At 42.7% G+C, this 26500-nt stretch overlaps 2 protein-coding genes across 2 annotated transcripts; both read left to right on the top strand.

The window, feature by feature from the left end:
* Positions 1–1728: 1728 nt before the first annotated feature.
* Rsph3 (Radial spoke head protein 3) lies at positions 1729–18052 on the top strand. The gene is made up of 8 exons (XM_028305560.1): positions 1729–2665; positions 3220–3310; positions 6448–6603; positions 7106–7234; positions 7670–8036; positions 8902–8988; positions 10442–10573; positions 17903–18052. Exons 1-8 carry the CDS (start codon positions 1842–1844, stop codon positions 17914–17916), a joined length of 1800 nt encoding a protein of 599 aa, XP_028161361.1. The 5' UTR covers positions 1729–1841; the 3' UTR covers positions 17917–18052.
* A 1153-nt stretch (positions 18053–19205) lies between these two features.
* Positions 19206–22709, top strand: Prdm13 (PR/SET domain 13). Its single transcript, XM_028305569.1, has 3 exons — positions 19206–19412; positions 19519–19657; positions 22168–22709. The coding sequence occupies exons 1-3, from the start codon at positions 19206–19208 to the stop codon at positions 22707–22709; spliced, it is 888 nt and encodes a 295-aa protein (XP_028161370.1).
* The last annotated feature ends 3791 nt before the right edge of the window (positions 22710–26500 follow it).

The following is a 26500-nucleotide window of genomic DNA, read 5'->3' as shown; positions in this document are numbered from 1 at the left end:
GTGGTGACCGGTGACGTCAGCTTGTCATTCCTGTAAAGGGCTGCACGAAGCCGTACGACATGCAACGCCCTGCTCTAAGGCCGCCACATAGCGCTGCGATGGATCACCTGCTCACTAACATGGATATGAAAATAAATGTGTCAACGCTTAATCAGGACAGTATTAGGTTCGTGCTTGGGAACCTAAGTAAGACTAACTATCTAAGATATTTTAATCGTTATGTACCCCCAGCCAGAGACATCAGATTGTGACTAGGTGAAGATATTCATATTTAAAGTCTGCAAATAAATACGTTTCTGGTTACGTTGGGACATGTTTATGTTACGATAGGGTTTCTTTCTTTACCAAAGAAATGAAGGGACACAAACATCTCCATCTTCTCCATCCACTTATCGTTTCCGCCCTGTATACCTGCTAAACCATAACTAGATACCTAATTACCACAAGTAAACAATATGTGCCTACTTTCATTTCCTTTCGGGAGAGTGCTAAGATAAAAGAATTCTTTGACGACATATTATACATATGTCGTCAAAGAATTCTTTATTACTTTGGTTTTTGAAGTAGTTTGGTCTCGCCTGTGGTCTCGCCAAATGAAAAAGATCAACATTTTTAGAATACTTAGTTGCTGTTAAAAGTTTTAAAAACTCTGGGAATATACCTAAATAAATAGTATTTCGGTATTTTAGTCGGTGGGTAAATATTTTATTTACCGTTAAAATAGATATTGTTGCAATAAATCCCGTGAAGTGATAATTTTATAGTATTTATTTGTCTCAAAACAGGTTAAAATTAAATGTACATTGCACAAATTATCACAGTGTGCAACAGTGGTATGATATAGCTGCAGCGACTGGCCGCGTAAACGTGATTCTTGAATAATATTATAATCTATAATATAAAAATGAATCGCAAAGTGTTTTGGTAAGCGCATAACTCAACAACGCCTGGATCAATAAAATTTTAGCATTTTTTTATGTTTTTGACGAATTTTGAGTGTCATTACACAGCTAAAAACTGACATTATTTTAGTCATAGCCATAGCTAGTGGTGAACCGGTTATTACGCACCAGCCCCACATTATTATAGTACCTATTTGGGGGTGACGCACGTCCTGGACGGCGCCCCAATCACACGGCTACTTTGCAGGTGGGGTCAAGAGGGTTACCCATACAAACACCTTTACATTCTTGATGCTCATCTTGGTATTAAGAAACGTATTCAGCAATGGGACTTATAAAGGACTTAGAAAAAAATCAAAATCAGAAAGCTTTGAAAATGATGTCTCTGAATTTCTTACATGAATCATCAAAGCATGTATTAATGGAACCGTGACAGTTAACGGTCAGTATGTCAGTGAAGTGACACAGCGGTGATAGCAGGCGTCACGCTCAGACGCGCACGTGTCGGTTCCCGCGCCTCTTCCGCAACGCGTCATTACACGAGACGTGATTGATAACTATATTTTTTTAAATAGTTTACATTTTTCATAAATTAAAAATCATAATGTCCATTCCAGTTGCGCTTTACATAATTTCGGCGTTGAACTTTAACTATTTTTTTAATTACTAATATCACAAAATCCCTTCCCCAGTTTTGTAATGTTTACCCCAGTTACGACCACGTGGGCGCTTGCGCGATTATATATGCGGCAGCGGCGACGCCGGGGCGAGAGGTAACAGCGCTGACCACCGGCCGCCCGCCCAGTGCTCGCCGCCCGCCCGCCGCGCTCACTCCGGGCACACCGCGCCGGCACGTGCCGCGACTCGCGCGACACCCAGATCCGATAAATTGACAGTTTCAAATCAAAACAATACCGGAGCACCATGTGATGTGACACGATGCCAGCTGCGGACATCTCGACGGAGGACTCCAGCGCGTTCACCGTCATCAACCATGAGGAGCCGAAGCGAAGCGCCGAGCGCGACGTGACCCTCGCCGAGCGAGTGCTGCCGCGCAACGTGAACGTGGTGCAGCCGCTGCCGCGCGCCGAGCCCGCGCCCGCCATGGGAGCGCCGCACGGGCCGCACTCCATCCTCGACCCCAAGTTCTCGCGAGCGCTCGACTTCAAGCTGCGCCGGCTCAAGGAGAAGGAGATCCTGCAGGCGAATCTGCGTAGACCCACTAAATTTCGCCCGACCAAGAACGGTCTTCTCGCGGCCTCCAACCCCAACATCAGCACGAAGGAGCAGGAGGTTTCCCCCGGGAAAATGGTCAGTCGATCTAACCCGCGTATCGACGTCATCCCGCCCGATAGCGACAAGAAAATATCGCCAAAAATGGACAAATCCCCTTCACCCGGACGAAAGAGTCGCACGCGCAAAATATCGGGGTCGAACGACGGCGAGAAGCCTCGCTTCATCACTACCGTTAAGACGGGGCAGTTCCTGCTGCCCCCGCCCGAGGTGGCCAGCCTCCTGGGGCTTCAGACGCTGTACCCGCCCCAGGAGCGGGAGAAGATCGTGTACTCGTACGCCAGCAAACCCAAAGCTGTTCCGATGCGGGCGAAGCGGTCAGTCCCCGACAAGCAGGAAGGTGCTCCCGGCGGCGGGGGCGGTGGCGACGGCGGCCGGCGGCGCGCCGGGGACGTGTTCGGCGGCGTGCGCGCGCTCGTGGCCGGCGTGGTCGGCATGCGCCACCTGCTGGAACAGGCCGACACGTATGAGTATGTCTCACCAGCTCATTCGTCGCACAGTCGTAATAAAGCTGCATTCATGTTTTCAGTCTACGGCGATCGATTTCAAATGGATACAAAAACACCCGTATGCAATATCATCGACATTATCGCTGTGTTGACGTCGAGCTTATCGGCCTGGTTTATTGACTACCGTTATGATTATTTTCCCCGTACTTTTAAAATGAATACGTTCCTATCTATTTGTCGAAATGAACCTTAACGCACGACGACGATGACTCTCTTAACTGTCAATTTAATAATGTCCACCTTTTGAGTATTGATGTATTGGGGTCAGCCGACCGCTGCCCGCGGCGCCCCACTTCCCAGCGGTCGATCTCCTCGGTCGAGGTCGCTACCACCAATTTCCCTTCGCTGTCTTCCCTTATCTTATCTCTGATGTGATTCAATAAATTCCTTGCAGTTAAAATTGTTGGTCACGGCAATCACGGCAAAGAATTAAAGAATGAGAGATGAGATATCGTTGTAATGGACAGTGCCGGTAGCGCTACTGAGATATGGAGCTGACGTAGAGTTTGTTGCAGCGGCAGCGTGGCGACGACGCAGTACTCCAACGTGATGCACGACAAGCGCGTGGTGCGCGGGAGCACCTTCGGCGCGCACCCGCATGCCGCCGTGAGTAACGACGCAAACTCTTTTTTATTCAATCATATTCTACAGCCCATGTTGATCAGATGTAATGTAGAATTTTTTATCTGGTGCAATATTTTTTCAAATCGGTACAGTAGTTTCAAATCTTCCCTCTTTACAAAAGTGTACATAAAATATTTGGTATTAGTTAGACTCCTACATAATTTTCATTCTAAATGTCGTATTCCAAAATGACAATAATTGATAAATATAGTTTTTTTTTATTAATTAGTATAGTCTGTAAATTATCAGCAAATCCATAAATGAATTTTATTTAATTATGCCCTTACACACATGATAAGCAAATATGTGGTATACGAGTATAAATAAATCTCAAGTAATGAGCTACGTTCTATTTTATAAACTGTTAGAGTGCAACACAGGGGGTGTACTACCTGTAGTAGTTTTTCAGGCGTAATATAAAATGTTTATGACATCGCGGCGGCGAGTGTCGCGCGGTCGCCGCACCCGCATACATTACGGTGCTTTGCGACCATCTACCGGCTGCAACTCACATCCACTCACATTCTATGACTCAGTGGTTGGGTGTCAAGTTCATAAAATATGTTAAGTTACGATAAGGAATGCCGTTAGCAATATTTTTAAATGTTCTAAGTTGACTGTAACGACTTAGTTCTTGTTCATTGAAAATAGAAAATATTTATCTGATCTCAATAATTTTTTTTACCGTATTTTCTGCTAGCCTACCGTAAGTGCTGACAGTTGCTACGAAACACCTAAAATAAATAATCAGTCATTACTGCAATGACTAAACTTATATTTTAGGAAAATACAACGAAAAAATCCATTATTACGGAATTTAATAATGGAATTTTTCCTTATATTTATTATTTTACGGTGAAATCAAAACAAGCTCGTTACTAAATCTTAAATTCCCGCCACCAGTTCCAGCGACATTACGAGCATTAGACCGTTCCACAGCGCCCCTCCTCCTTGTTTGTACGCAGCTACTTTCAATCGTCTAATGAAATTCTAATTCTGAACCCTATCAAAACTTTTATTAAAGCAGTAGATTTTATTGTTATCATCTAATATTACGAACATATAGATTGTAATATTTCATAAACCTCTACTAAGTACTGGAGTCTACTAGAACTTTTGAGAGCTACATCCTCCATCCTCAAAATCCCTCTGCTAAATTTTAATATGTTCATCAATCATTGTGATAAGTTTATAAGATTGGATTATTAGTTTAGTAGGTACAGTTAAGAAAAAGAAATCAATTAAGTTTTTGACATTCAATGGGTGACTTTAGAGTTTATAAGACTTTTGAAACATGGTGGTGGTAAGTGATTGCACCCTAATCAACATTCCTTCGTCATGAATTGTAATCAATATGTACCCCCCACAGTGATCCCATTGTCACAAGGTACAACGCCAGACGCTTTGTCATATTTGTGTCGAATGTTTTCAATTGACTTTGTATGCGGTAACACCATGCCCCAGTGATTTGTATAGACGTAATAAAAATAGCATGGACCAAGGTTTCTAGCGAATCAATGTTTAAAGTTTTGTGCAGAGTTTTATTTTTAAGTATATTACTTTAAAAAGAATTGTTTACGACTAGTTAATTATTTAAATTGTATTAGTAATAAAAGACCTCACAACAAATTGATCCACATTCCCATTTTAGCGTTTGCTGAAATGTTCTGAACCGTATTAATAAAGTGCTAAAGTAGAAGTTAAAACTATCGTAAACAATGAGTCGGCCGCATGCAATTTGTGCATTTTACATTAGCGTTACTTTGGACTGAAATTAGAAACTATTTACGTCCATAATTTATTACTGAATCCCCGTCTGAATTAGTAAGTATTTGTCTCCAATTAGTAAAGTTTTTTGTTCTAAATATATGTAAATACATTTCATGCGGAAAACGAAACGCGCTAGGAAAACTAATTGAACTCTTCTTTAACGTTATATTTATACAATGCTTCAATTTTCTTACAATTGGTATTTGGTACACACAATAACTGTCGTGGAACCTATAAACATTTATGCAAACACTAAGTAGCCCTATACTGCTAAGCATTACGATCACTATAAATGTTCACATTTCTTGATACGGCGGTGTCGGCGCTGCGCAAACGAAAGGCGCCTATTATCGCCCCTCGGCCGGGTGGACACGCGACCACCGTTCGTCTATCGAGCCGCACGGGTGTGTTTAACACCTTATTCACAGATACATAAGCTCTACAATAGCTGTGCGCCATACAACGTATGCTCTACATGAAGAAGCGAATTAGCGAGTAGAATTTGGGAATTAAGGTCGATATCAGAAATATGGATTGAGCGCATAATGACCATATATAAACGCTGGATTTCAAAGGATTACCATATTCTTCATCTTTTAATTAAAATGTTAACTCATTTTGTTTGGACGACTTACATACGAGTTAATTTAAATTATTTTATACATTATTAATTTGAATAAGACGTAGCGTATCGCTGCTACGACTTAAACTGCTACGAGCCGAGACGTAGCATTCGTAGCGTATTCTGGGTGAGACAAGGAAACAGAAGTGTCTATTAAATTAAACGAGTTAGAATTCTGTCTATTACGTCAAATGAAGCATTATGAAATATTATCTTATAAATATGTCGAAAACAAAATCGGGTTTGTTCGAACACTATAACTAGAGAACGGCTGGACCGTTTAATTTCAAGTTTTTTAACAATGTATTCGTAGCAGGTTTACTATAAAATCATTGGAAAATTCGAAACAAAATAAAAGAAAAAAGACGTTACACGGGTTTCGTAATTTTTGTTAAATAATTTAATGATTGCATTTTGGTACCTGTCGAAATACTATGCAAATGGGCCTTTTATTCGGCTCGAAAATAAACAAGTCTTAAGAAAATTTTGGAGATGCCTGCCTAATGCGGTTATCACACTGCGCCGAGCTCCGCCGCGGAGCGCGGGGCGACAGATTTAATCATTGTATGCAAGTACCTCAGTTTGTATAGAAAACACGCGCGGCACTTCATACTGACGACGCGTCCGCGCGCGTGATTTTTTATATGAAAATCGGCGGAGCGCGGCGCAGTGTAATAACCGCCTTATAGTTCCAGTGCGGTAACTAAGCGGCGCGTGGGTGTTGCAGGGCGACGGCGGCGAGAGCGCGGCGGCGCGCGCGGCGCGCACCCGGCGGCGGGCGCTGGCGCGGCGCGCGGCGGCGGCGCGGCTGCGGCCCGGCACGCCGCCGCCCGCGCCCGGCCGCCGCCACCACCCCATCCAGACCGAGTACTACCTCGAGGAGGTCAGCTGGCTCACTTCATCACCCATCACCGACTACGGCACTTCACCAAAAAACCCTGGAACGTTCGCCTCTTTGTGCTTTAAACCCGGACGAACTCAACACTCCACCGAAGCAGCGGAGCGGAGATGTGCTCTAAACAACCAATAGAATTTCATTATTCACACATCTGGTCTCCACTCAGCTGTCTATTAAAATGAGCGGAGATGTATCATATTCGTGTACCGCTTTGAGAACAGAGACGTGAGCTATTCTCGCAAGCTAACGACGACGCGCACGGAGAGGAGAGATGGAGACGAAAAGAGTTCTAGCCAGTCAGCTTATTATTTCCACTACAGTCTAGCCACTACGCATCTTCCCACAGCTTCGGTGGATACACCCTAGCTGAAAGACCTCTCTCCTCGTCTCCGCTTAGGATATCTTTATAATTGGTGTAGTCGTAAGTTGCAGTTTGCAAGTAGCAGGTAGTCAGCTGAGGCGCGGGGNAGGCGCGGTGTGCTTGCAGCTGTTCGACAAGGGCGCGGAGATGGAGGTGGGCGTGCAGACGGAGCTGTTCGCCGACCGGCCCGCCACGCCCGTCTACGTGCCCGCCAAGACCGGCGCCGACGCGCACACGCAGATCTACCCTGGAGATGTAACTATTGCTTCATTTGCTTCCTTGCTCACTGACAAGTATCTCACTTGTCTAATTCAATCATTTAAATTCAATGAGGGCTATCGTTTTAGCGCTCACCAGTTTGCGCCACTGTCGAGTAAGGTCCTGTCACTTGCTAGTAGCGAAGACAGTGGCACCATCTGGTGAGTGCTAAAGTGGTAGGAGGACTATCGCATTTGCACTCATCAAGATGACGCCACTGTAGAGTAAGGTCCTGTCAATCGCCAGGGGTGCCAACTGTTAAGTATAAAAACGATAGCCCTCATTACAAATTATTTAAAGTGATACCAACATTACCAACGTATATTTTATGTATATAAAATCTGTATTGCACTGGCTCTTTAGTCTGCGCAGACCCTTTTTTTGTAACGTTCAAGTCGGGATGCAGTCTGTAACGCGTGTGCACCCTTGCAGCTGTTCGACTTCGACCTGGAGGTGCAGCCGATCCTGGAGGTGCTGGTGGGCAAGACGGCGGAGCAGGCGCTGGCCGAGGTGGCGCAGGAGGAGGAGCTGGCGGCGCTGCGCGAGCACCAGCGGCGCTACGCCGAGCTGCGCGACGCCGAGCGGGCCGAGCGCGCGCGCCTCGCCGCCAGCGACCTGCGCCTGCACCGGGAGAAGGAGCGGCGCGTGGCCGAGGCGCGCGTGGCGCAGCTGGCGGCCGCGGAGGCGCGCGAGCGCGCGGCCGCCGCCGTGCTGGTGCAGGGCTACGTGGCCGAGCTGCTGCCCGCCGTGCTGGCCGGCCTGCGCGACCAGGGCTACCTCGTCGAGCGCATCGAGAGAGGTCAGGCCTTGTANTATTTATTTTATTTTGTTGAAAACATACAGTGAAACAATAATAGATTAACCACTGCTTAAGAAACTATACACCATTTACATGTTTTCGCATATGTGTAGCAATACAATTATACAACAAAAGCCAATTCGCTTACATGAGAGAGTTATTTTTATTTTGAGTTAGTTATTAGAGTATTCACAATAAGTTACTCGAATGAAAATTAGGTAATATCAAAATCTGAAACTTCCGATAAAGTATCTGGCGTAACTATTTAAAATAATTGATCAACCAACTGTCCAGTCATTGCATACTTGATAGCATAAATTATAGACAAAGGGCGCGCCTTCAAGGATGCATCGATTAACTAGTGGGGCGCAGCATGCTGGGTTTCGTTATGTACAGCAACGCCAAATAGTTCGTGACACCCAAGTGACCAATAACTTTAAAAAAAAAAAAAACCGACTTCAAATGCGTGAACACAAATAATACCTATTCAACAAAAAAATAATCGTTCAAATTGATTCATATCGGCGGAGATATTGCGTATAAAAAAGTTCATCCCCAATTTTCCACCCTTGGGGGTTGTTATTTTTATTATTAAATTTAAATGGGACCACCCTTACACACACCTATACGCCGAAAAAAAATTTGTTCAAATCGGTTCATAATTGGCGGAGTTATCGCGTAACAAACATAGAAAAAAAAACATACGGGTCGAATTGAGAACCTCCTCCTTTTTTTGAAGTCGGTTGAAAAGTTGTGACCAAGACGTGTTGCGAACTTCTTGGCTACTTTGGGTGTCACGAACTATTTGAAGTTTAGTCAATATTGTCATCGATAGAAGTTACAGGAACGATCACTTCACTTACAGGGGTGGATGAGGAGTTCATGCCGTGGCTAGTGCGCGAGGTGTCACAAGAGATCGAGTCTATCATCACGAGCAGGGACGTAATTACAGGTATACCTCATTAAACACTTGCTCAATCATTAATCATTTTGTAATATTCCGGTATTAAGTGACCCAAATATTTTGTGGAAACAGCGTAACTGTCTTGTGATAAACTATGTAAGGCATTTTTTTATCTTAACCGCCTAATCTATTAATAAATACATAATATGCTGTTTGTTTTCCACAAAACAAATAAATGAACAAAAACCGCTAAGCTAAAACTGCAAAGCAAATGTAAAAATAGATCAATTGCGATTTAAACTGAAACTTTGTTCCGGGTTATTTACCGACCTAACTCCACGCACCTGAAAAGGGGACGGCTGGACTAGAAACGATCAGGGAGTTCCAACTGAGCCGCTGTTGTCGTGCGCAGAGATCGTGCGCGACGTGGTGGAGGCGCGCGCCAGGTCAGGCCTTGTACGCTTCACATGAAGTTAGATCGTGTTAAAGCAATTAACTTTTTCGTTTGTAGAAAACGAATTGCATTTAAAATAAAAGGAGAAATTAAAAGCTAAGCTTTTAAAAAATCTGTAGACTTTCATGGAATAGTTTCGCTAGATTCCAAATTCTACTGATAGATGGAATGTACGATGTATTCACAATAGGTTACTCGAATGAAAATTAGTTAACATCAAAATCTGAAACATCCGATTAAGTATCTGGCGTAACTATTTAAAATAATTGACCAACCAACTGTCCAGTCATTGCATACTTGATAGCATAAATTATAGACAAAAGGCGCGCTTTCAAGGATGCATCGATTAACTAGTGGGGCGCAGCATGCTGGGCCTCGTTATGTACAGCAACGTCAAATAATTCGTGTCACCCAAAGTTGGGACCAAGACGTGTTGCGAACTTCTTGGCTACTTTGGGTGTCACGAACTATGTGAAGGTTAGTCACAATATTGTCGTCGATAGCAGTTACCGGAACGATCACTTCACTTACAGGGGTGGATGAGGAGTTCATGCCGTGGCTAGTGCGCGAGGTGTCACAAGAGATCGAGTCTATCATCACGAGCAGGGACGTAATTACAGGTACCTCAATAAACACTTGCTCAATCATTAATCATTTTGTAATATTCCGGTATTAAGTAACCCAAATTTATATTTTGTGGAAACAGTGTAACTGTCTTGTGTTAAAAACCGCTAAGCTAAAACTGCAAAGTAGTAAAAAAAAATTGCGATTAAAACTGAAACTTTTTTTTCGGGTTATTTTCCGACCTAACCCCACGCACCTGAAAAGGGGACGGCTGGACTAGAAACGATCAGTGAGCTCCAACACTTTCAACTGAGCCGCTGTTGTTGCGGGTCCAATGACAGTTTAACTTTCCCCCGGGACAAACTTGACCTTCATTGGTTGGGTTTTTGTGGCGGTCAAGCTGTAGATCCTGGCTACACAGGAGTTGCAGTGGTGGGAACGAGAGGTGGGAATAGTCCCGTGACCCGCTGTTGTCGTGCGCAGAGATCGTGCGCGACGTGGTGGAGGCGCGCGCCGAGCTGTTCCGCGGCTGCGGCGAGCGCGAGCGCGAGCGCGCCGAGCCCGAGCAGAGCGCCACGCCGCCCTCCGAGCCCGACCCCGAGCAGGAGCCCGAAGGTACGCCCTCCGAGCCTCAACCAGGCCTGGCTCACTCCGCGCGGTACATCCGATAATTACCTACAGCGAAGCGCCCCGCCGGCGGGTATTATATCAGTCGAGTGGCACGCGCGCGCCCGTCAGGACGCTCGCGCTGGTGCGTTGTAGTATGATTATAATTCTATGATCGAAGTATTATTTAAAAATGGACATAAAGAGAAAGAAATATTGTGCGGCGTTCGGATGTTTAAATTCGAAAAGAAATCTACCGGATTCATCTTTTTTTGTTCGTTTCAGCCAAATGACGTCCACTGCTGGACAAAGGCCTCTCCCAAGGTTTTCCATAATGAATGCATACTTACCTACATATACGTACCTCATTACAAATAAGTAGATTAATTATTTTTTCACTAGACAGCAACCCTAATAGCGTAAGAAGAGTTCAGAGGCACGCGATAGAAAGAGACAAAACTTGTAGGTGAATAAAATTGTAGGTACGTAGTGCTATGCGAGCTGAATTCCACTGTATCGCGTCGTAGCAAGACTCGCATTTATTTAAATCGTCTTGCGGAGTAATCCTTCTGTACCTGTACTATTACTTATTCTGTGCCTCAACTGACTCACCAACACTAGGGATGGCCAGCTCGTCAATTTCAAGCTACGAAGTTTACGAATCGAATACATAATTTTATCGTTTTACAAAAGTTCTTAACCAATAATACAATGTATTGCATTGGCATAAACCACTGAGGTTTGTCTGCAATGCCTAGATACGTAGAATTACATTTATTAAGAATGTAAAATTACTATACGACACTTTAACGTACTAGATTTGTTCAATTACTTACTTCATGCTATAATGACGTACTTCCTAAATACAATCTTCTTCTTTAATATAAAAATTAATCGCAAAATGTGTTGGTAAGCGCATAACTCAACAACGCCTATACAAATTTTACCAATTCTTTTTTTCAATGTTTCTTGAATTCCAAGGATGGTTTTTACGGCGAGAAAAGTTCGAATAACTTCCGGGAAAACCCTAAAAACAGCCTTTTTCTTTTTTCCATACAAACCTAAAACGTAAAGATAATTTAAACCTTATTGCTATTCAATAAAATTAATATTAAATTACAAGCACTTACTGTTGTCAAAGCAATGTAGGTGACATTCCAAATATTTTTGACAGAACGAAGTCTGTCGGGTCCGCTAGTTTATAATAAAATGTGATTTTTGTCAAATCATCAAACTGTAGGTCTGGTTGTGTGGTCTGTGGTCTAGGTGCATTGTGTCCAGGAAGAATAGTAATACACTGTATGTCCATCTTCGTCGCATCAGCTGCTGCGCGCGCGTCCGCAGCACATGTCGCCCTCTCGCCCTCCGCCGAATGTTTTCGTTGCGAATCGATTCGCGCCACCTCGCCACGTGCCGCGACACCACCGCGCACCGACCATCCGCTACGCCGCGAAGAATGCTGCCATTACGCCACAATGCTATTCCTATTAAACAATACAAACCCTAAAATCAACCTTGTACCTATTCCACAAAGTATAAATTCATACATAGGGATGTGCCCGGCACCTGACTCGTGAGCCGGACGATATGCAACTCTCCGGCCGGGTCATAGGGGCGGGTATGGCGGCCGCACCTGCCTCGCGCTAATCCGGGGGATCGCATAATGCGCGCGAGTCGCGGTCGCGAACAATTAAGATTGATACGGTGTGATGACATTATAATATGGTTTTGATGCGGGGCGCGGTTGTATGCGTTAGTTAAGAGTTTTATATTGATGCAGTAATAATTTAAACGGCGAGTCCATGTCGACAGCGCACGTGCGAGTCCGCGAAATTAAGCCGCTGTACGGACTATTGTACACTAATGTGTCTCGACGTTTGGCGACAATCATACTTTAGAGTAGGTGCTTAAAATAACATTTTGAAGTACCTTTTTAAAAAATAGAATATTTGTTATTTGTAAAGCCCTCGTGGTACTAAGCTTAAGGGTTACCTTCTTTTTTTATGGGGAATTATTAACCGGGCGAATAAATAACATAATTATGGATGACAGTTAATGAGATATTTTAATACAAAACCGAGCGGTGTTAAATTTATATTTGCGAAAAATTTACTAACTGGTAAATTATGAATAACTAAAAAGTAAAAATACGTACTGCTTTGTTGATTTCTCAAAGGCATTCGACTGATTCGACTCAGTAAAGTCGCCAGTACTTTGAGAAACTCTGTTGGCTATGGGAACATCTAAACACCTTGTTCACCTTATTAGGAAACTTTATGAAGAAGGAACGTCTTCGGTGAGAACAGATGGCGTGTTGTCGAATAACTTTCATTCAAGTGACGGGGTCCGACAGGGCTCCATCTTATCACCACTGATGTTTAACATCTACATAGAGCTCATTATGAGAAAAGCACTCGAGGATTGGTCGGATGGAATCGTTGTTGGGGGTCATAAAATCTCAAACTTGCCTAACGGAAACGGAAATATGCCCATTTAGTATATCAGTGCGCCATAATCAGTATTTTTGATCTCCTAAACTGGGATTTACCTATATCCGATCGTTTAATGCCATTCTTTTTTAATTATTATTTTGCCGTTTATAAGTACCAAATAAATATTATACATTTATGTATAGATAAGACTTTAAATTTTCTCGTTTCTCAGTCGTAAAATTTCTCGTTTTTTTCTGTAACAAACTGAATTCTGACAAAAGACGTCCATAGACCGAAGTGGGTGCGGACGTAACAAAATGTAGCGACAGAAGTCGCGGAGGTCCAGCAGGCGCGTGCGGCGCGTGCGTGCTTCTGGTATCGCTTTTATTGACAATTCCTTTACTTTTCTTCACAGTAGGTGGTACTCTTTAATGACTCTATGATAATTTTTAATGCCGTTCTAATTATCTTAACTTCATTGATTGCTTAGGTTCAGCACATCATAGCATCGAATCACATCCGATTCTACAATAACGAAGTAGGTAACATTTATTCTGACTTCCTATCAGTGAAAGGTATCGTAAACATAATTCGTTTATCGCCACTCGTAATCATACGATTGCCGCAGTGGGTCGAAACAGTGTATAAATAACAATAAACAGATTTACTTCCAGCAAGCATTTCCAATTACGGCGAGAGTGGCACAATGCGTCTGTGATGTGGCGGGCGCACGTGCGCCGCAGATCGCGATAGCGGCCGCCAGTCGCCACCCTCCGCGCATGCAACACAAACTTCTTATTTTGATTTAGAAATTAGTTTTAATTTAGAGATAGAGACATTATTAAACAATATGACTGAGTTTAGTACCTAATTATATGTAGTATTGTATGATATTCAAAGAGCTCACACGTTTGTTTTTGCGATGGAGTAAAGTTCAATGGATTCAATTTGTGCCCGAGTTTGAATCTAGATTTTAACATCGTTTCGGAACTGTAGGGGGTGTCGTCACCTAGGAATAATTAGTTCGTGTCTGATCTAATCTGGATTTGAAATATGTAAAATACTAAAACTTTGTATTAAATATAAATGAGCACCAACACCCGGCAGAATCTTAATTAAAGGCACACAATAGTTGCACCCGGTGCGCGGCGCGTCCGCGACGCTAAGCAAATATTTTTGCACTACTCAGAACACATTAGCGCTGCGGAAACAATAATACAAATCTCATCCCGCGGCTTCCTTCAACAAGTGTATATCACGCGTCTAAATTGCTTGAAGCTTAGGGCTCTGTGTCATAAGGTCTAAATTAGATAAAGCAATTTCGCGAATATTCGGCTCGCATATTTTTCTAAACTATCGCCAGAGTCCGAACATTGGCTCGCCGCCCCGACGCGCTCGCGGCCGGTGTTTGTGCAGCTGCAGCCGGCGCACGCGCCGCTTTAGTCATTTTTTTTTGTAATGTAAAGAGCTTAAATGTTACAATTTGGAGCACTTAATGAAAACACAATGCGAGCAGGATTACATTGCAAAGTGGACAAAATATTAGATACGATTATATTTCGATTCACAATAGTTAAAGACGATTGACCTACACAGAATCTTTGGTACCAAGGTATCAAGATTCTGGTATTACCAGAATATGATTACTTATTCATAATTTCCAAATAAACGTGCCGAATTTTCATGTTTTGAATTGTGAAGGGGTCAAAAGTAACTCGAAATGGTTTCTATGTATAATCCTACTGCACACAACTGCTTTTGCGAGTTATTTTACTCTGATCGTGACAGAAGACGCTGCCGGGTGCCTAGATATGCTAAAGAATAAAAAAATACGCGTTGCCTAATCATTTACAAGGTGGTAAAGAAATTAGTTTAGGGGAAATGCACATTAAGTATGCTTTGCGGCGCTTTGCTTGTACTATAATATACGAGTAATCGGTGGGCGCCGGCGCGGTGGTGTGGTTTGGTACCTACTTGTGCCGGCGTCACTGACCGGAAATCTTAAGCTAAGTAATTTTATCTTTTTTATATCTAATTATGGATTTCCGCAAAGTAACACCTGATACTATAATTAGATTAAGTCGCTTTCCGGAAGCTTGACACAGCGTAGGATCGTTACACTTTACATAATTATTAAACATTCGGATGCCTTGTTTTGGATTTGGCATCTGCGTCACCTCTCCGCTAACCAAGTGTTGCCGATACAGCATCGGATAGATGCGCGGTAGAATCGCTAAAATGCACGATGTGATACTGCGATCGAACGTAGTCGCTAATTAACGTAATTTAGCATCAATACTGTGGCCCTTAAGGCTAAAAAATAAAGCTAAAATACCCTGGATTTTAAACTTTCGCGTTCCATTTCAATTAGCAGTCTGCTTGTGACCACGGCTGCAGCATCGCAGCCGAAACGTCAAGCCGTGAGTACATTGTATACAATGTACCTAACTCATTAATAAACGTCGCGTTAAGACACGTGTCTTAGTATATTAAATACCCTGGAGTTATACAAACCAAAGCCCAGAGGTAGAGCATCAGTACCCTTCATCTCACCAGATGGAAAGTGATTATCAGGCCAAATGGTGGAAGGAAACTTCATGGTCATGAAGTTTAAAAAAGTTACAAAACTAATGACAACTTCTAAACTACGAAAAATCGTTGAACATACAATATGGGAGTGATTCGGGTAGCCCTACTGATGCTCTACCTCTGGGCTTTGGCTTGACACTACTTTTTGGGACTACCTGTACTTATAGGATAATATTTTGAAGGATATCGTCGGGAACACGTTGTATATTTGTATATATTCTGAATATAATTAAAAATAAAGCACAAACTACATTGATTGATGTTTTAAGGCGTCTATTGCAACAGCTCTCTCAAACAATGGCTTCCGCAGAATGACAGCATCATGTCATTCTGCCGCCGCCCGCGTTTTCCTTTGACACATTTATCGATAATAAGGTTAATTNGAGCATGACATAAAGTGGTTGCTAACTAAATCGTCAATGTACAAGTGTGTTAGAATTTTTATCACCACTGATTTCGATATCGCAGTAACTGTTACGGCACTGAATTCGTTCGTAAAAATGTTTAGTTTTTTTTATTTATAAGCTAAATACCAATGGATTTGCAATACTTACATGTAGTAAATGACTCCATTGTTCCTGTAGTTCTTCGTTTCACTTGTTTTATTGCACGTAACGACGCATTATCCAAAATATCGGAGAACATTTCCTTAGTACGACTGAATCGCAACTGACCTAGCTACGCGGCCGATGTTCGTTTCTGGGCATATCGCGGAGACACGCGCCACGCCCCCGTTTCACATCTATTCCCTTCTATGATCTGAGCTAGATATGCTAAAGAATAAAAAAATACGCGTTGCCCAATCATTTACAAGGTGGTAAAGAAATTAGTTTTGTAGGGGAAATGCACATTAAGTATGCTTTGCGGTGCTTTGCTTGTACTATAATATACGAGTAATCGGTGGGAGCCGGTGGTGTGGTTTGGTACCTACTTGTGCCGGCGTCACTGACCGGAAATCTTAAGCTAAGTAATTTTATCTTTTTTATATCTAATTATGGATTTCCGCAAAGTAACACCTGATACTATAATTAGATTAAGTCGCTTTCCGGAAGCTTGACACAGCGTAGGATCGTTACACTTTACATACCTAATTATTAAACATTCGGATGCCTTGTTTTGGATTTGGCATCTGCGTCACCTCTCCGCTAACCAAGTGTTGCCGATACAGCATCGGATAGATGCGCGGTAGAATCGCTAAAATGCACGATGTGATACTGCGATCGAACGTAGTCGCTAATTAACGTAATTTAGCATCAATACTGTGGCCCTTATGGCTAAAAAATAAAGCTAAAATACCCTGGATTTTAAACTTTCGCGTTCCATTTCAATTAGCAGTCTGCTTGTGACCACGGCTGCAGCATCGCAGCCGAAACGTCAAGCCGTGAGTACATTGTATACAATGTACCTAACTCATTAATAAACGTCGCGTTAAGACACGTGTCTTAGTATATTAAATACCCTGGAGTTATACAAACCAAAGCCCAGAGGTAGAGCATCAGTACCCTTCATCTCACCAGATGGAAAGTGATTATCAGGCCAAAAGGTGGAAGGAAACTTCATGGTCATGAAGTTTAAAAAAGTTACAAAACTAATGACAACTTCTAAACTACGAAAAATCGTTGAACATACAATATGGGGGTGATTCGGGTAGCCCTACTGATGCTCTACCTCTAGGCTTTGGCTTGACACTACTTTTTGGGACTACCTGTAGGTACTTATAGGATAATATTATGAAGGATATCGTCGGGAACACGTTGTATATTTGTATAATATACAAATATATTATATTCTGAATATAATTAAAAATAAAGCACAAACTACATTGATTGATGTTTTAAGGCGTCTATTGCAACAGCTCTCTCAAACAATGGCTTCCGCAGAATGACAGCATCATGTCATTCTGCCGCCGCCCGCGTTTTCCTTTGACACATTTATCGATAATAAGGTTAATTTATAATCACCAAGTAAGTAATTATTGCGATAAATTTCATACTTTTACGTCAACTTTGGGTAATTATTAATAATGATAGACAATTATTAATAATCGTCAATTAATCACAGTTACGTAACATTTACACCTACACGTGTATTTAGTTGACCGCGTGCCCCTCGCGCCCTCCCTCACTGCAGGCCCGCAACCAAACCCCGACCACACTTGTGCCGCTTTACTTTCGGATTATGCCAGGGATTTGTCAAATCGCTCGATCTAAAACCCATTCAACACAATTTAAATAAGTAAATTAAATTCTAATTATTATTATTTGTAGGTAAGTTAGTTTTAGAATGTTTAATGGATAACATTATTGTGTTGTTACAGAAGCACCCGTATAGCACCACGGCGGCCTGCGAGGTGCAACCGAGTGACAGGACAGCACAGCTGTACACTATCTGCGTTACCTATGAACACTCAAAGTTTTGGTTCGTCTTTAGGAAAATAACTAAGTACCTACCTAGAGATCGGTAAATATGTTGAAAAGAAAAAAAATATTATTTTTATGTAGTGATATAATTTATTACAATTATTACACTATATTTAGTCTATACGCTATTTTTCGGAACTAAATAAAATACTAGTTTTCTTTATTCCATTTAATTTCAAGATGTAGGTACTTAAGTATTTTTGTGCTGTTAAAGAAATTTAAGAGCTTTTCATTAAAAAATTTAATTCAGTTCCTAAATACTTCAAAAAATTGTTATCATTAATGACATTATCTATTACTGCAACTCGACGCTAAAATGGCTATGATAATGTGGTATGTAACGAATAGGTTACTTACCTAATACTATTTTGAAATTTATAAGAATGTATGCAACCTACCTAGCATTTTATACAAATAAATACAGTTGTTTAATAATACTTGCTCAAATAAATGAGAGCGCTACGAGCTACGAACTGCGAACTACGAGCGACCGCACGGGCACAGGCGTTACGCGAGTAAAGAATAAAATTCGATTTCTTTACTCGGTGCTCATAGCATGTTATCTACTTGCATTATAGACTTTATTAATAGTCATTATAATTATTATGTAGTGATACTAATCGAAAATATTGTTAATTTTGTAAATTGTGTAGATCTACGATTTTGTTTCGAAAAGTTACGTTACGTTGTTGGTATATTAGTAATAAAATTAAAATAAAAGTCTAATCGTATGACGTTGTTTTATTGTATCTTAACTACTAAGAACTTAGATTCTAAAGAATGTCTGTTTTCATTTCTGATAGTGTAACTTTCAACTTTAAAAAACCAGTTAGTATTTAAAATATTATTGTATAACTGTACATCCTCTACTATAATGACTAAATTAATGGAAGAGCGTTGCTCCCTGATACAGGCTCACTAGCTTAAAAGGGCGCTACGTTCAGTAATATTAATGCACCCATTGTTATGAAATAAATTATTTATTTAAGAATTAAAAAGTCGTATTTCGTAGCTACTCCATAATAACAATGTAAAATGTTCTCACTCGATTAAGTACTTTTTCGGTTACTTATGTAACTTCTAATTAAATTGCAGATTAATAAAATTGCAGTCGTATGTGGTGTAGTGCTATAGAGAAACGGGGAGGGCCTACGATTTCGAGTGCGAATCGCGGGGCGCCACTCTCGGAGGGCGGCGCAGATGCATCGGCCCTCCGCCCTCCGCCGTATAAAGCGCGCGCGACCCTCCCGGCGCTCGCAGTCACGACCCACGTGCGCCCGCGCCGCCCTCTCGCCACACAGCATCGCGATGATCGCCGAAATCCGGTCGTTCGCTTCGGCGTCCCTGACGACGTCGCCCGCGGCGCCGCGCGCGCTGCCGCGGGGCTTCGAGTCGTGCGAGTTCACGGTGGGCGAGCTGGAGGCGGCGCTGCGGCGGCCGGGCGGCGGCGGCGGCGAGTGGCGCGCGGCGCGGCTGGGCTGCGCGGCGGGCGCGGCGGCGGCGCGGCGCGGAGCTGGCGCTGGCGGGCGCGGGCCGGCTGCGGCTGCGGCTGCTGGCCGACGCGCCGCCCGGCCGCGCGCCGCCGCTCTGGTTCGACGAGGGCGTGCTCGCCGCTCTCGACATGCCCTTCCTCACTCTGGCTAACATTAAAGGTGAGCGTTCACGAATGATACCTGGTTGGTTCGATTTCGGTACCTTCCGCTTCGAAGTTAGACCGTGTTTGAAACCCGTCACTCTGTTGACCTGTCGGATGACCACGGTAATAATGAGGATATCGTCTATCGTCGTTAAAGGGAGGCCTGACCCACAGTAGCGTCAAATAGGACTCAATTATTTATTGCATCCATAATGTTACAGAGGTGATATGGTATTATTTTAAGATACAATTATGGACCCTGTCGGAAACAGCATTTTAGGACCTTTTTCTTCTTTCGTACGTCGTGTCTTGCCAGCGCTCGCTGGGTTTACGCCTACCTAGTAGACTAAGAGCTAGTGAACGCCAGACCTACGTCATTTTATAAAAACTGAAAGTTTGTCAGCGTATGCTCCCAATATAGGATAGAATGTTGGTGAATCATGAAGTTCGGGTCATCGTGGCTTTGGCAGCTATCCTAAAAAAACTGTCTGGCAAGGAGTTGGAACTGTCAAAACTGTCTGGCTGATGAGGAAACTACTTCTAATTATTGCCCTAATATTTTATATAAAAATCAGCTTTTATATGGTTTAAAGTAAGCCTAACTTTTACGGTGGCTTTTTCTGTATATTCAATAGACTGTAATTCTACTTACTATACCATAAAATCTCATTTTTATGTATAATATTTGGGCAATGATTACAAGTTGTTTCCACATCAGCCAGACAGTTTTGACAGTTCCAACTCCTTGCCAGACAGTTTTTTTAGGATAGCTGCCAAAGCCACGATGACCCGAATTTCATGATTCACCAACATTCTATCCTATATTGGGAGCATACACTGACAAACTTTCAGCTTTTATAAAATGACGTAGATCTGGCGTTCACCAGCTCTTAGTCTATAGGTCTGATAGTCACTGACTATAAAGCACACTTAAGACCAGACCAGCGTAATACTAGGGAAGCGCGGCGAAGAGAAAAGAAGAAAATAATTTAAACAAAACCCAATTTTATGTCATACGGTTGGAAATGATAAACCAATGCTAAAAATTTGCAAACGGTTCGCAAGCGCCCTTGAAACTGACACAGCTTCGCCCGGTGACATGCACTCGAGGATTCCTGCGCTCCCAGTAAGCGAGCGAGTAGATCCGTTTGTTCAGTGTTGTCAACCTGTGCTGTGGGTCGCGAACCCCCAATGGGTCGCGGAGCCTTTATAGGGGTCCCCAGGGGGTCGCGAGAGGTCGAAAAACTAGCTCTGTTAAAAAAAAAAAGTTATAAAGGTAGATTTTGGACCATTTCGTAGTCTTTCGTAGCTGGCTACGAAGTGGGAAATAAATCCCATTTCAAAGCTGGCTTCATACTGACAAGTTTCGAAATGGGATGTTTTTCCCACTTAGGTATTGAGGACACGCGAAAATGGTCGACTCCTGTCATGAATAAGGTTAAAAAAGTAAAAAAAACTAAAACCCAACTACGACAAAAAACGACGCTGTAAAAGTATAAAACAAGATTTTCAGAATACTGAACTAAACAAAGTTGCTAATGTAGTTGCATAGTAATTTTCATGTTTGGAAAACCGCAGTCACACGTTATCAAAGTGCTACGGTAGGTAGGTATATGTAACGTGTGACTACGCCTTTCCAAACATGAAAATTACTATGCAACTACATTAGCAACTTTGTTCAGTTCAGTATTCTGAAAATCTTGTTTTATACTTTTACAGCGTCGTTTTTTGTCGTAGTTGGGTTTTAGTTTTTTTTACTTTTTATTTATTATTTGTACTATTTTGGTGTTAAAGTGTATTTGTGGCGCATAATATTAACAAAAGTTAAATTGATAAACTAATAAGTAGTAAAGAAGCTATGAACGAAAAGATGTGAATTATATGCAATCAGCCCATGAATACAGGTAAAGTCACAAGCAAATGCTAGTAATATATATATATTCAAAATGTACAAGTAAAGCGCTTTCAAATGATACCAAACACGGCATATTTATCTTAACTTTATTTTTTTACTCTGTATGTTTTGTCCGCTAGAGGGCGCCACATTAGATTTTGTGAAACCCCATATAGCCTATAACCAGCGGACAATTAAGACGCTTCTAATGATATGTCATTTTTCGAATTCTGTTCTGATAAGTAGTTTAGAAGTTACGAGGGAACAGATGAACATACATACATACCTACATACATACATAGCCTGTCAAAATCATAACCCTCCTTTTGCTTTGCCGTAGTCGGGTAAAAAACACTGCGTTAGTTGAACTAAAACAACAAAAACATGACAAGCTCCTTTGCTTTTTGGCGTAGTGACTGACGCCCGTATTCACAAACATTACTACGAGGTGGTGGACGCACAGGGTGACACACACGAACTAATCAGAGCTTTATTCAACGCTGTGCGTTCCATTTGCTGCTTCACTTAAGCAAGCTTCGTTTGTGAATACGGGTGTGAGTGTCTGAGTGCCCACAGCGACGGGCACTAATAATGTGGATGACGGACATTTAGTGAATTTTACATTCTTCTAGGCGGACGGAGCTACGCGTGCCACGAGTGCGGCGCTCTATTCGAACGCCCCAACCCGCTGAAATTGCACCTGTTTCTGGCGTGCGGCGCGCACGACGCGGCCGCGGTGTGGCGCCGCGCGCTGCCGCTGCTGGCGCGGCGCCTGCAGCCCGCGCGCGAGGACGCCGCTCGCGAGCCCGACGCCGCCCGCGAGGACGCCGCCCGCGAGCCCGACGCCGCGCGCCTCGAGGCGCTGGCGGCCGCCTGGGGGCGCGCGCGCGGCGGCCACGTGTGCGTGTACTGCGGCAAGCTGTACTCGCGCAAGTACGGCCTCAAGATACACATCCGCACGCACACCGGCTACAAGCCGCTGCGCTGTCGCTACTGCCTGCGCGCGTTCGGCGACCCCAGCAACCTGAACAAGCACGTCCGCCTGCACGCGGGCGCGGGCGCGGCGGCGGGCGCGGGCGCGCACGCGTGCGGCGTGTGCGGCAAGCGGCTGGTGCGGCGCCGCGACCTGGAGCGCCACGTGCGCGCGCGCCACGCGCTGTGTGCCGTCCCGTAGCCGCATCGGAGCAGATAACAGGTGACATGGACGTTTGGAAACGATCTTCGATCGGCTGAGAGAGACGCCACACGGGCGTTGATGTATGAGCCGCCGCTGTAGTACCACTGCGCACCGCAACGCAATGTCGACGCCCGTGCGTGTGGCATCTCTTTGAGCCTTGTATATGTGTTACCTAGTCTGGTCCCGATGTAAATCTGATCAGTAAAGAAAGTGAACCTCTAAACCAAAAGCCTACATAAAGTACACCTATTTAAAGTGGCTGGAGAAGTCTCAGACGGACATGTATAAAGAAGGGAAGAAGTATAATTTGTATAAAATAGAATTATCAATTTTCTTATTTCTAAATGCCAAATTACCTAGGCCCGATTCGACCAAACTTTTATCCGAGAATTCAAATTCAAAATAATTCAGTATAGTTACAGAGTGGAAACGATAAGTGATCTCACTCGATTATTTATAAACTATACAAGATATCAAAAAACTAGTTACTGATCCTGAAAGTGCTTCATGAGATCTATCAAACGGTATCAATAAATTTAATAGGTTACAGAATGAACTGGATCTATCCGAAAATCGATGTTTACAGCTTCCATACATTTGGTAAAGCCACATAATATTAAAAACTACACAAGATATCGTAAAACTGGTTAGGTACTGATTCGAAAAGTGCTTCACGTCACGAGCTCTAACGATATCAGCAATAGGTTACAGAATAAACTGTACCTATCTATCCAAAAATTCAAATTAATAGTCATAGCACTCATTGATAATATTTATAGAGAGTAAAGCCTAAAACTAATGTCTCCCATAAATAATTTTAAATAACAATACAAATTACGAGTTTAAATAATACCCTTACAATACAAATACAGGGATGTTATGGATATTCGTATTACCGTAACCGAAACTTTCGGATATCAGAAATAAAAAAATATCCGAAACCGTAATCGATTGAAAAGTTTCGGATGTAGGCAGTTTCAATTGTTTTATGTATAGAATTATGCAAAGGCTTAATAGGCCAGTAGAATTAAACACAAAAATGAATTAAATCGGAAATAATTCCGACTAAAGATTTTAGTGCTTTAATGGCTTCATATTAGTTGCCCATAAAGACTCTCCTAGGTTTTCGACTTCGACGGAGTTGTGCTTAAGTGGTGGGGGCCCCCGAAAGGGGCGCTTTTTCGGTTTTTCGGTTATACCGCGTAAAGGACTTACCCTATCGAAAAGTGGTCTTCCTGACAGTTGAAGAGCATTTAATCCTGCATTAAATAAGACCAAATTCATATGTTTTGAACAAACCGTTCTCGTGCAAATGTTCGGCAAAGTAGAAAATATGTATGTGTATAATTAATAACCCTCTCCACGTCCAATGGCTCGTTACCCGCAGGCTTCCAAGTCTTGAAAAGGAGCGACTCAACCAGTGTAACCCTATCAAGGCTTACGAGCTGGATGCGCCTATCCTTATCCTATCGTCCAAGCCATTCCTTAACTGCGGTTGCTGCACCTCTTCCTGGCACTCACCTGAACGACTCTGTGTTACCTACTGTAGCTGCCCCTCTTCCTTGTATCGTCCTGCGCGACTACGTTGCCTAGCCGTATGCCTGGTCTAAGGTTCGACGCCAAAAATCAACAACAACATGTTCATATTAAAACGCTGAAGAGTTTTTTGTTTGTTTGAACGCGCTAATCTCAAGAATTACTAGTTTGATTGAAATAATTATTTTTGTGTTGAATAGCTCATAAATTGAGGAAGGCTATAGGATATAAACAATCACTCTACGACTAATAGAAGCGAAGCAGTAAAGAAAAATGTTGCAAGCACGGAAAATAGTATTTAAACTATTTTCACGCGTACGAAGTTGATTTTGTGGCGTCAAAGCTTGGACCAGGCATATGGCTAAGCAATGCAATCGTACAGGAGAGTACAAGGAAGAGGGGCAGCCATATTAGGTAACACAAAGTCGTTCAGGAGAGTGCCCGGAAGAGGTGCAGCAACCGCAGTTAAGGAACGGCTGGGAGCCTGGGACGAACAAGGATAAGCGAATCCAACTCGTGAGCCTTGACAGGGATACGCTGGTTAAGGCAACCTTTTACATGGCTTGGGAGCCTACGGGTGAAGAGCTATTAGACGTAGAGAGGTTCATTAATTAATCAATCTCAAGTTGCATTCGAAAGCACAGATATCCGTAACCGTAACTTTCGGATACCTTTCCGAAATAAAAAATATCCGTAACCGAAACCGGTATAATATTATTCCTATATCCGTAACCGTATCCATAACCGAAACTACATATCCATAACATCCCTACTTCTAATATTGTGTGGCTGGCATACATTTAGTATGGAAACTGGAAACCTATAATTTTCGGATAGTTTTTTTTATGCATAACATAAGTTAGTTTATTCTGTAACCTATTTATTTGGTACCATTTGAAAGAGCTCGTGAAGCACTTTCAGGATCAGTCGTGATGTGCCCGGACAATCTTAGTATGCCGACACTTCATGGTCTGCCCATCTTATACCAGCCATATTATACAGGGTGGCCAGGGAGTTAACGTTCAAAGCTGATATTTAAATTTCTAGCATCAAGGTGTAAATCACCCCTATGTATGTTCTACGATTTAGGTAGTAATTTTGTGATTCATCCTTAACCATCACCTAGGTTCTTAATTAGAAATAATGATTGATATCCCAAGGCAACCACGTGGGAATGTGTCTGATTGAAAATGTGTCCCGTTGAAATTGTGTCTCGTTGGAACCAAATCTTTTATTGTTTTCATTGAATGTTCCAATCTCTATGAACCTTTAAATTTATAGTGCACTTTAGAGGACCTTCGGTCGATAATAGTTGGTCATGTTGGTAGGAAAAATCGTAAAACGTTTATTAAAACAAAAACTACAAATAATAAAACGACTCATAGACATACATAATGCATATTTTAAGACATTTTGTATTTAGCATTACTGAGGCGGGAGAGTTGTTCGTATTGCATGGTAGGCCAGTAAACACGAAAATGAATTAAATCGGAAATAATTCCTACTAAAGATTTTAGTGCTTTAATGGCTTCATTAGTTGCCCATAAAGACTCTCCTTGGTTTTCGACTTCGACGGAGTTGTGCTTAAGTGGTGGGGGCCCCCGAAAGGGGCGTTTTTCGGTTTTCCGCTTATACCGCGTAAAGGACTTACCCTATCGAAAAGTGGTCTTCCTGACGGTCGAAGGGCATTTAATCCTGCATTAAATAAGACCAAATTCATATGTTTTGAACAAACCGTTCTCGTGCAAATGTTCGGCAAAGTAGAAAATATGTTTATAATTAATGACCCTCTCCACGTCCAATGGCTCGTTACCCGCAGGCTTCCAAGTCTTGAAAAGGAGCGCCTTAACCAGTGTAACCCTATCAATGCTTACGAACTGGATGCGCCTATCCTTGTTCATCCCAGCCGTTCCTTAACTGCGGTTGCTGCACCTCTTCCTGGCACTCACCTGAACGACTCTGTGTTACCTACTGTGGCTACCCCTCTTCCTTGTATCCTCCTGGACGACTACGTTGCCTAGCCGTATGCCTGGTCTAAGGTTCGACGCCAAAAATCAACAACAACAAGTTCGTATTAAAACGCTGAAGAGTTTTTCAACCGACTTCAAAAAAGGAGGAGGTTCTCAATTCGACCCGTATGTTTTTTTTTTTCTATGTTTGTTACGCGATAACTCCGCCAATTATGAACCGATTTGAACAAATCTTTTTTCGGCGTATAGGTAATACCTCAAGGGTGGTCCCATTTAAATTTA

Source organism: Ostrinia furnacalis, unplaced genomic scaffold (assembly GCF_004193835.3).
Source record: "Ostrinia furnacalis isolate ACB-3 unplaced genomic scaffold, ASM419383v2 OfSCF1733, whole genome shotgun sequence".
Lineage (NCBI taxonomy): Eukaryota > Metazoa > Arthropoda > Insecta > Lepidoptera > Crambidae > Ostrinia > Ostrinia furnacalis.
Note: the sequence above shows the minus strand (reverse complement) of the source record. Positions and strands in the feature narration are given on the sequence as shown.

Coding starts and splice junctions, on each gene's coding strand:
- Rsph3 (XM_028305560.1), top strand. CDS start 1,842: ATGCCAGCTGCGGACATCTCGACGGAGGACTCCAGCGCGTTCACCGTC. Junction 8,037..8,901: donor CGTCGAGCGCATCGAGAGAG/GTCAGGCCTTGT, acceptor CTTCACTTACAG/GGGTGGATGAGGAGTTCATG. Junction 8,989..10,441: donor GAGCAGGGACGTAATTACAG/GTATACCTCATT, acceptor TGTCGTGCGCAG/AGATCGTGCGCGACGTGGTG.
- Prdm13 (XM_028305569.1), top strand. CDS start 19,206: ATGCATCGGCCCTCCGCCCTCCGCCGTATAAAGCGCGCGCGACCCTCC. Junction 19,413..19,518: donor TCGAGTCGTGCGAGTTCACG/GTGGGCGAGCTG, acceptor CGCGGCGCGGAG/CTGGCGCTGGCGGGCGCGGG. Junction 19,658..22,167: donor CACTCTGGCTAACATTAAAG/GTGAGCGTTCAC, acceptor ACATTCTTCTAG/GCGGACGGAGCTACGCGTGC.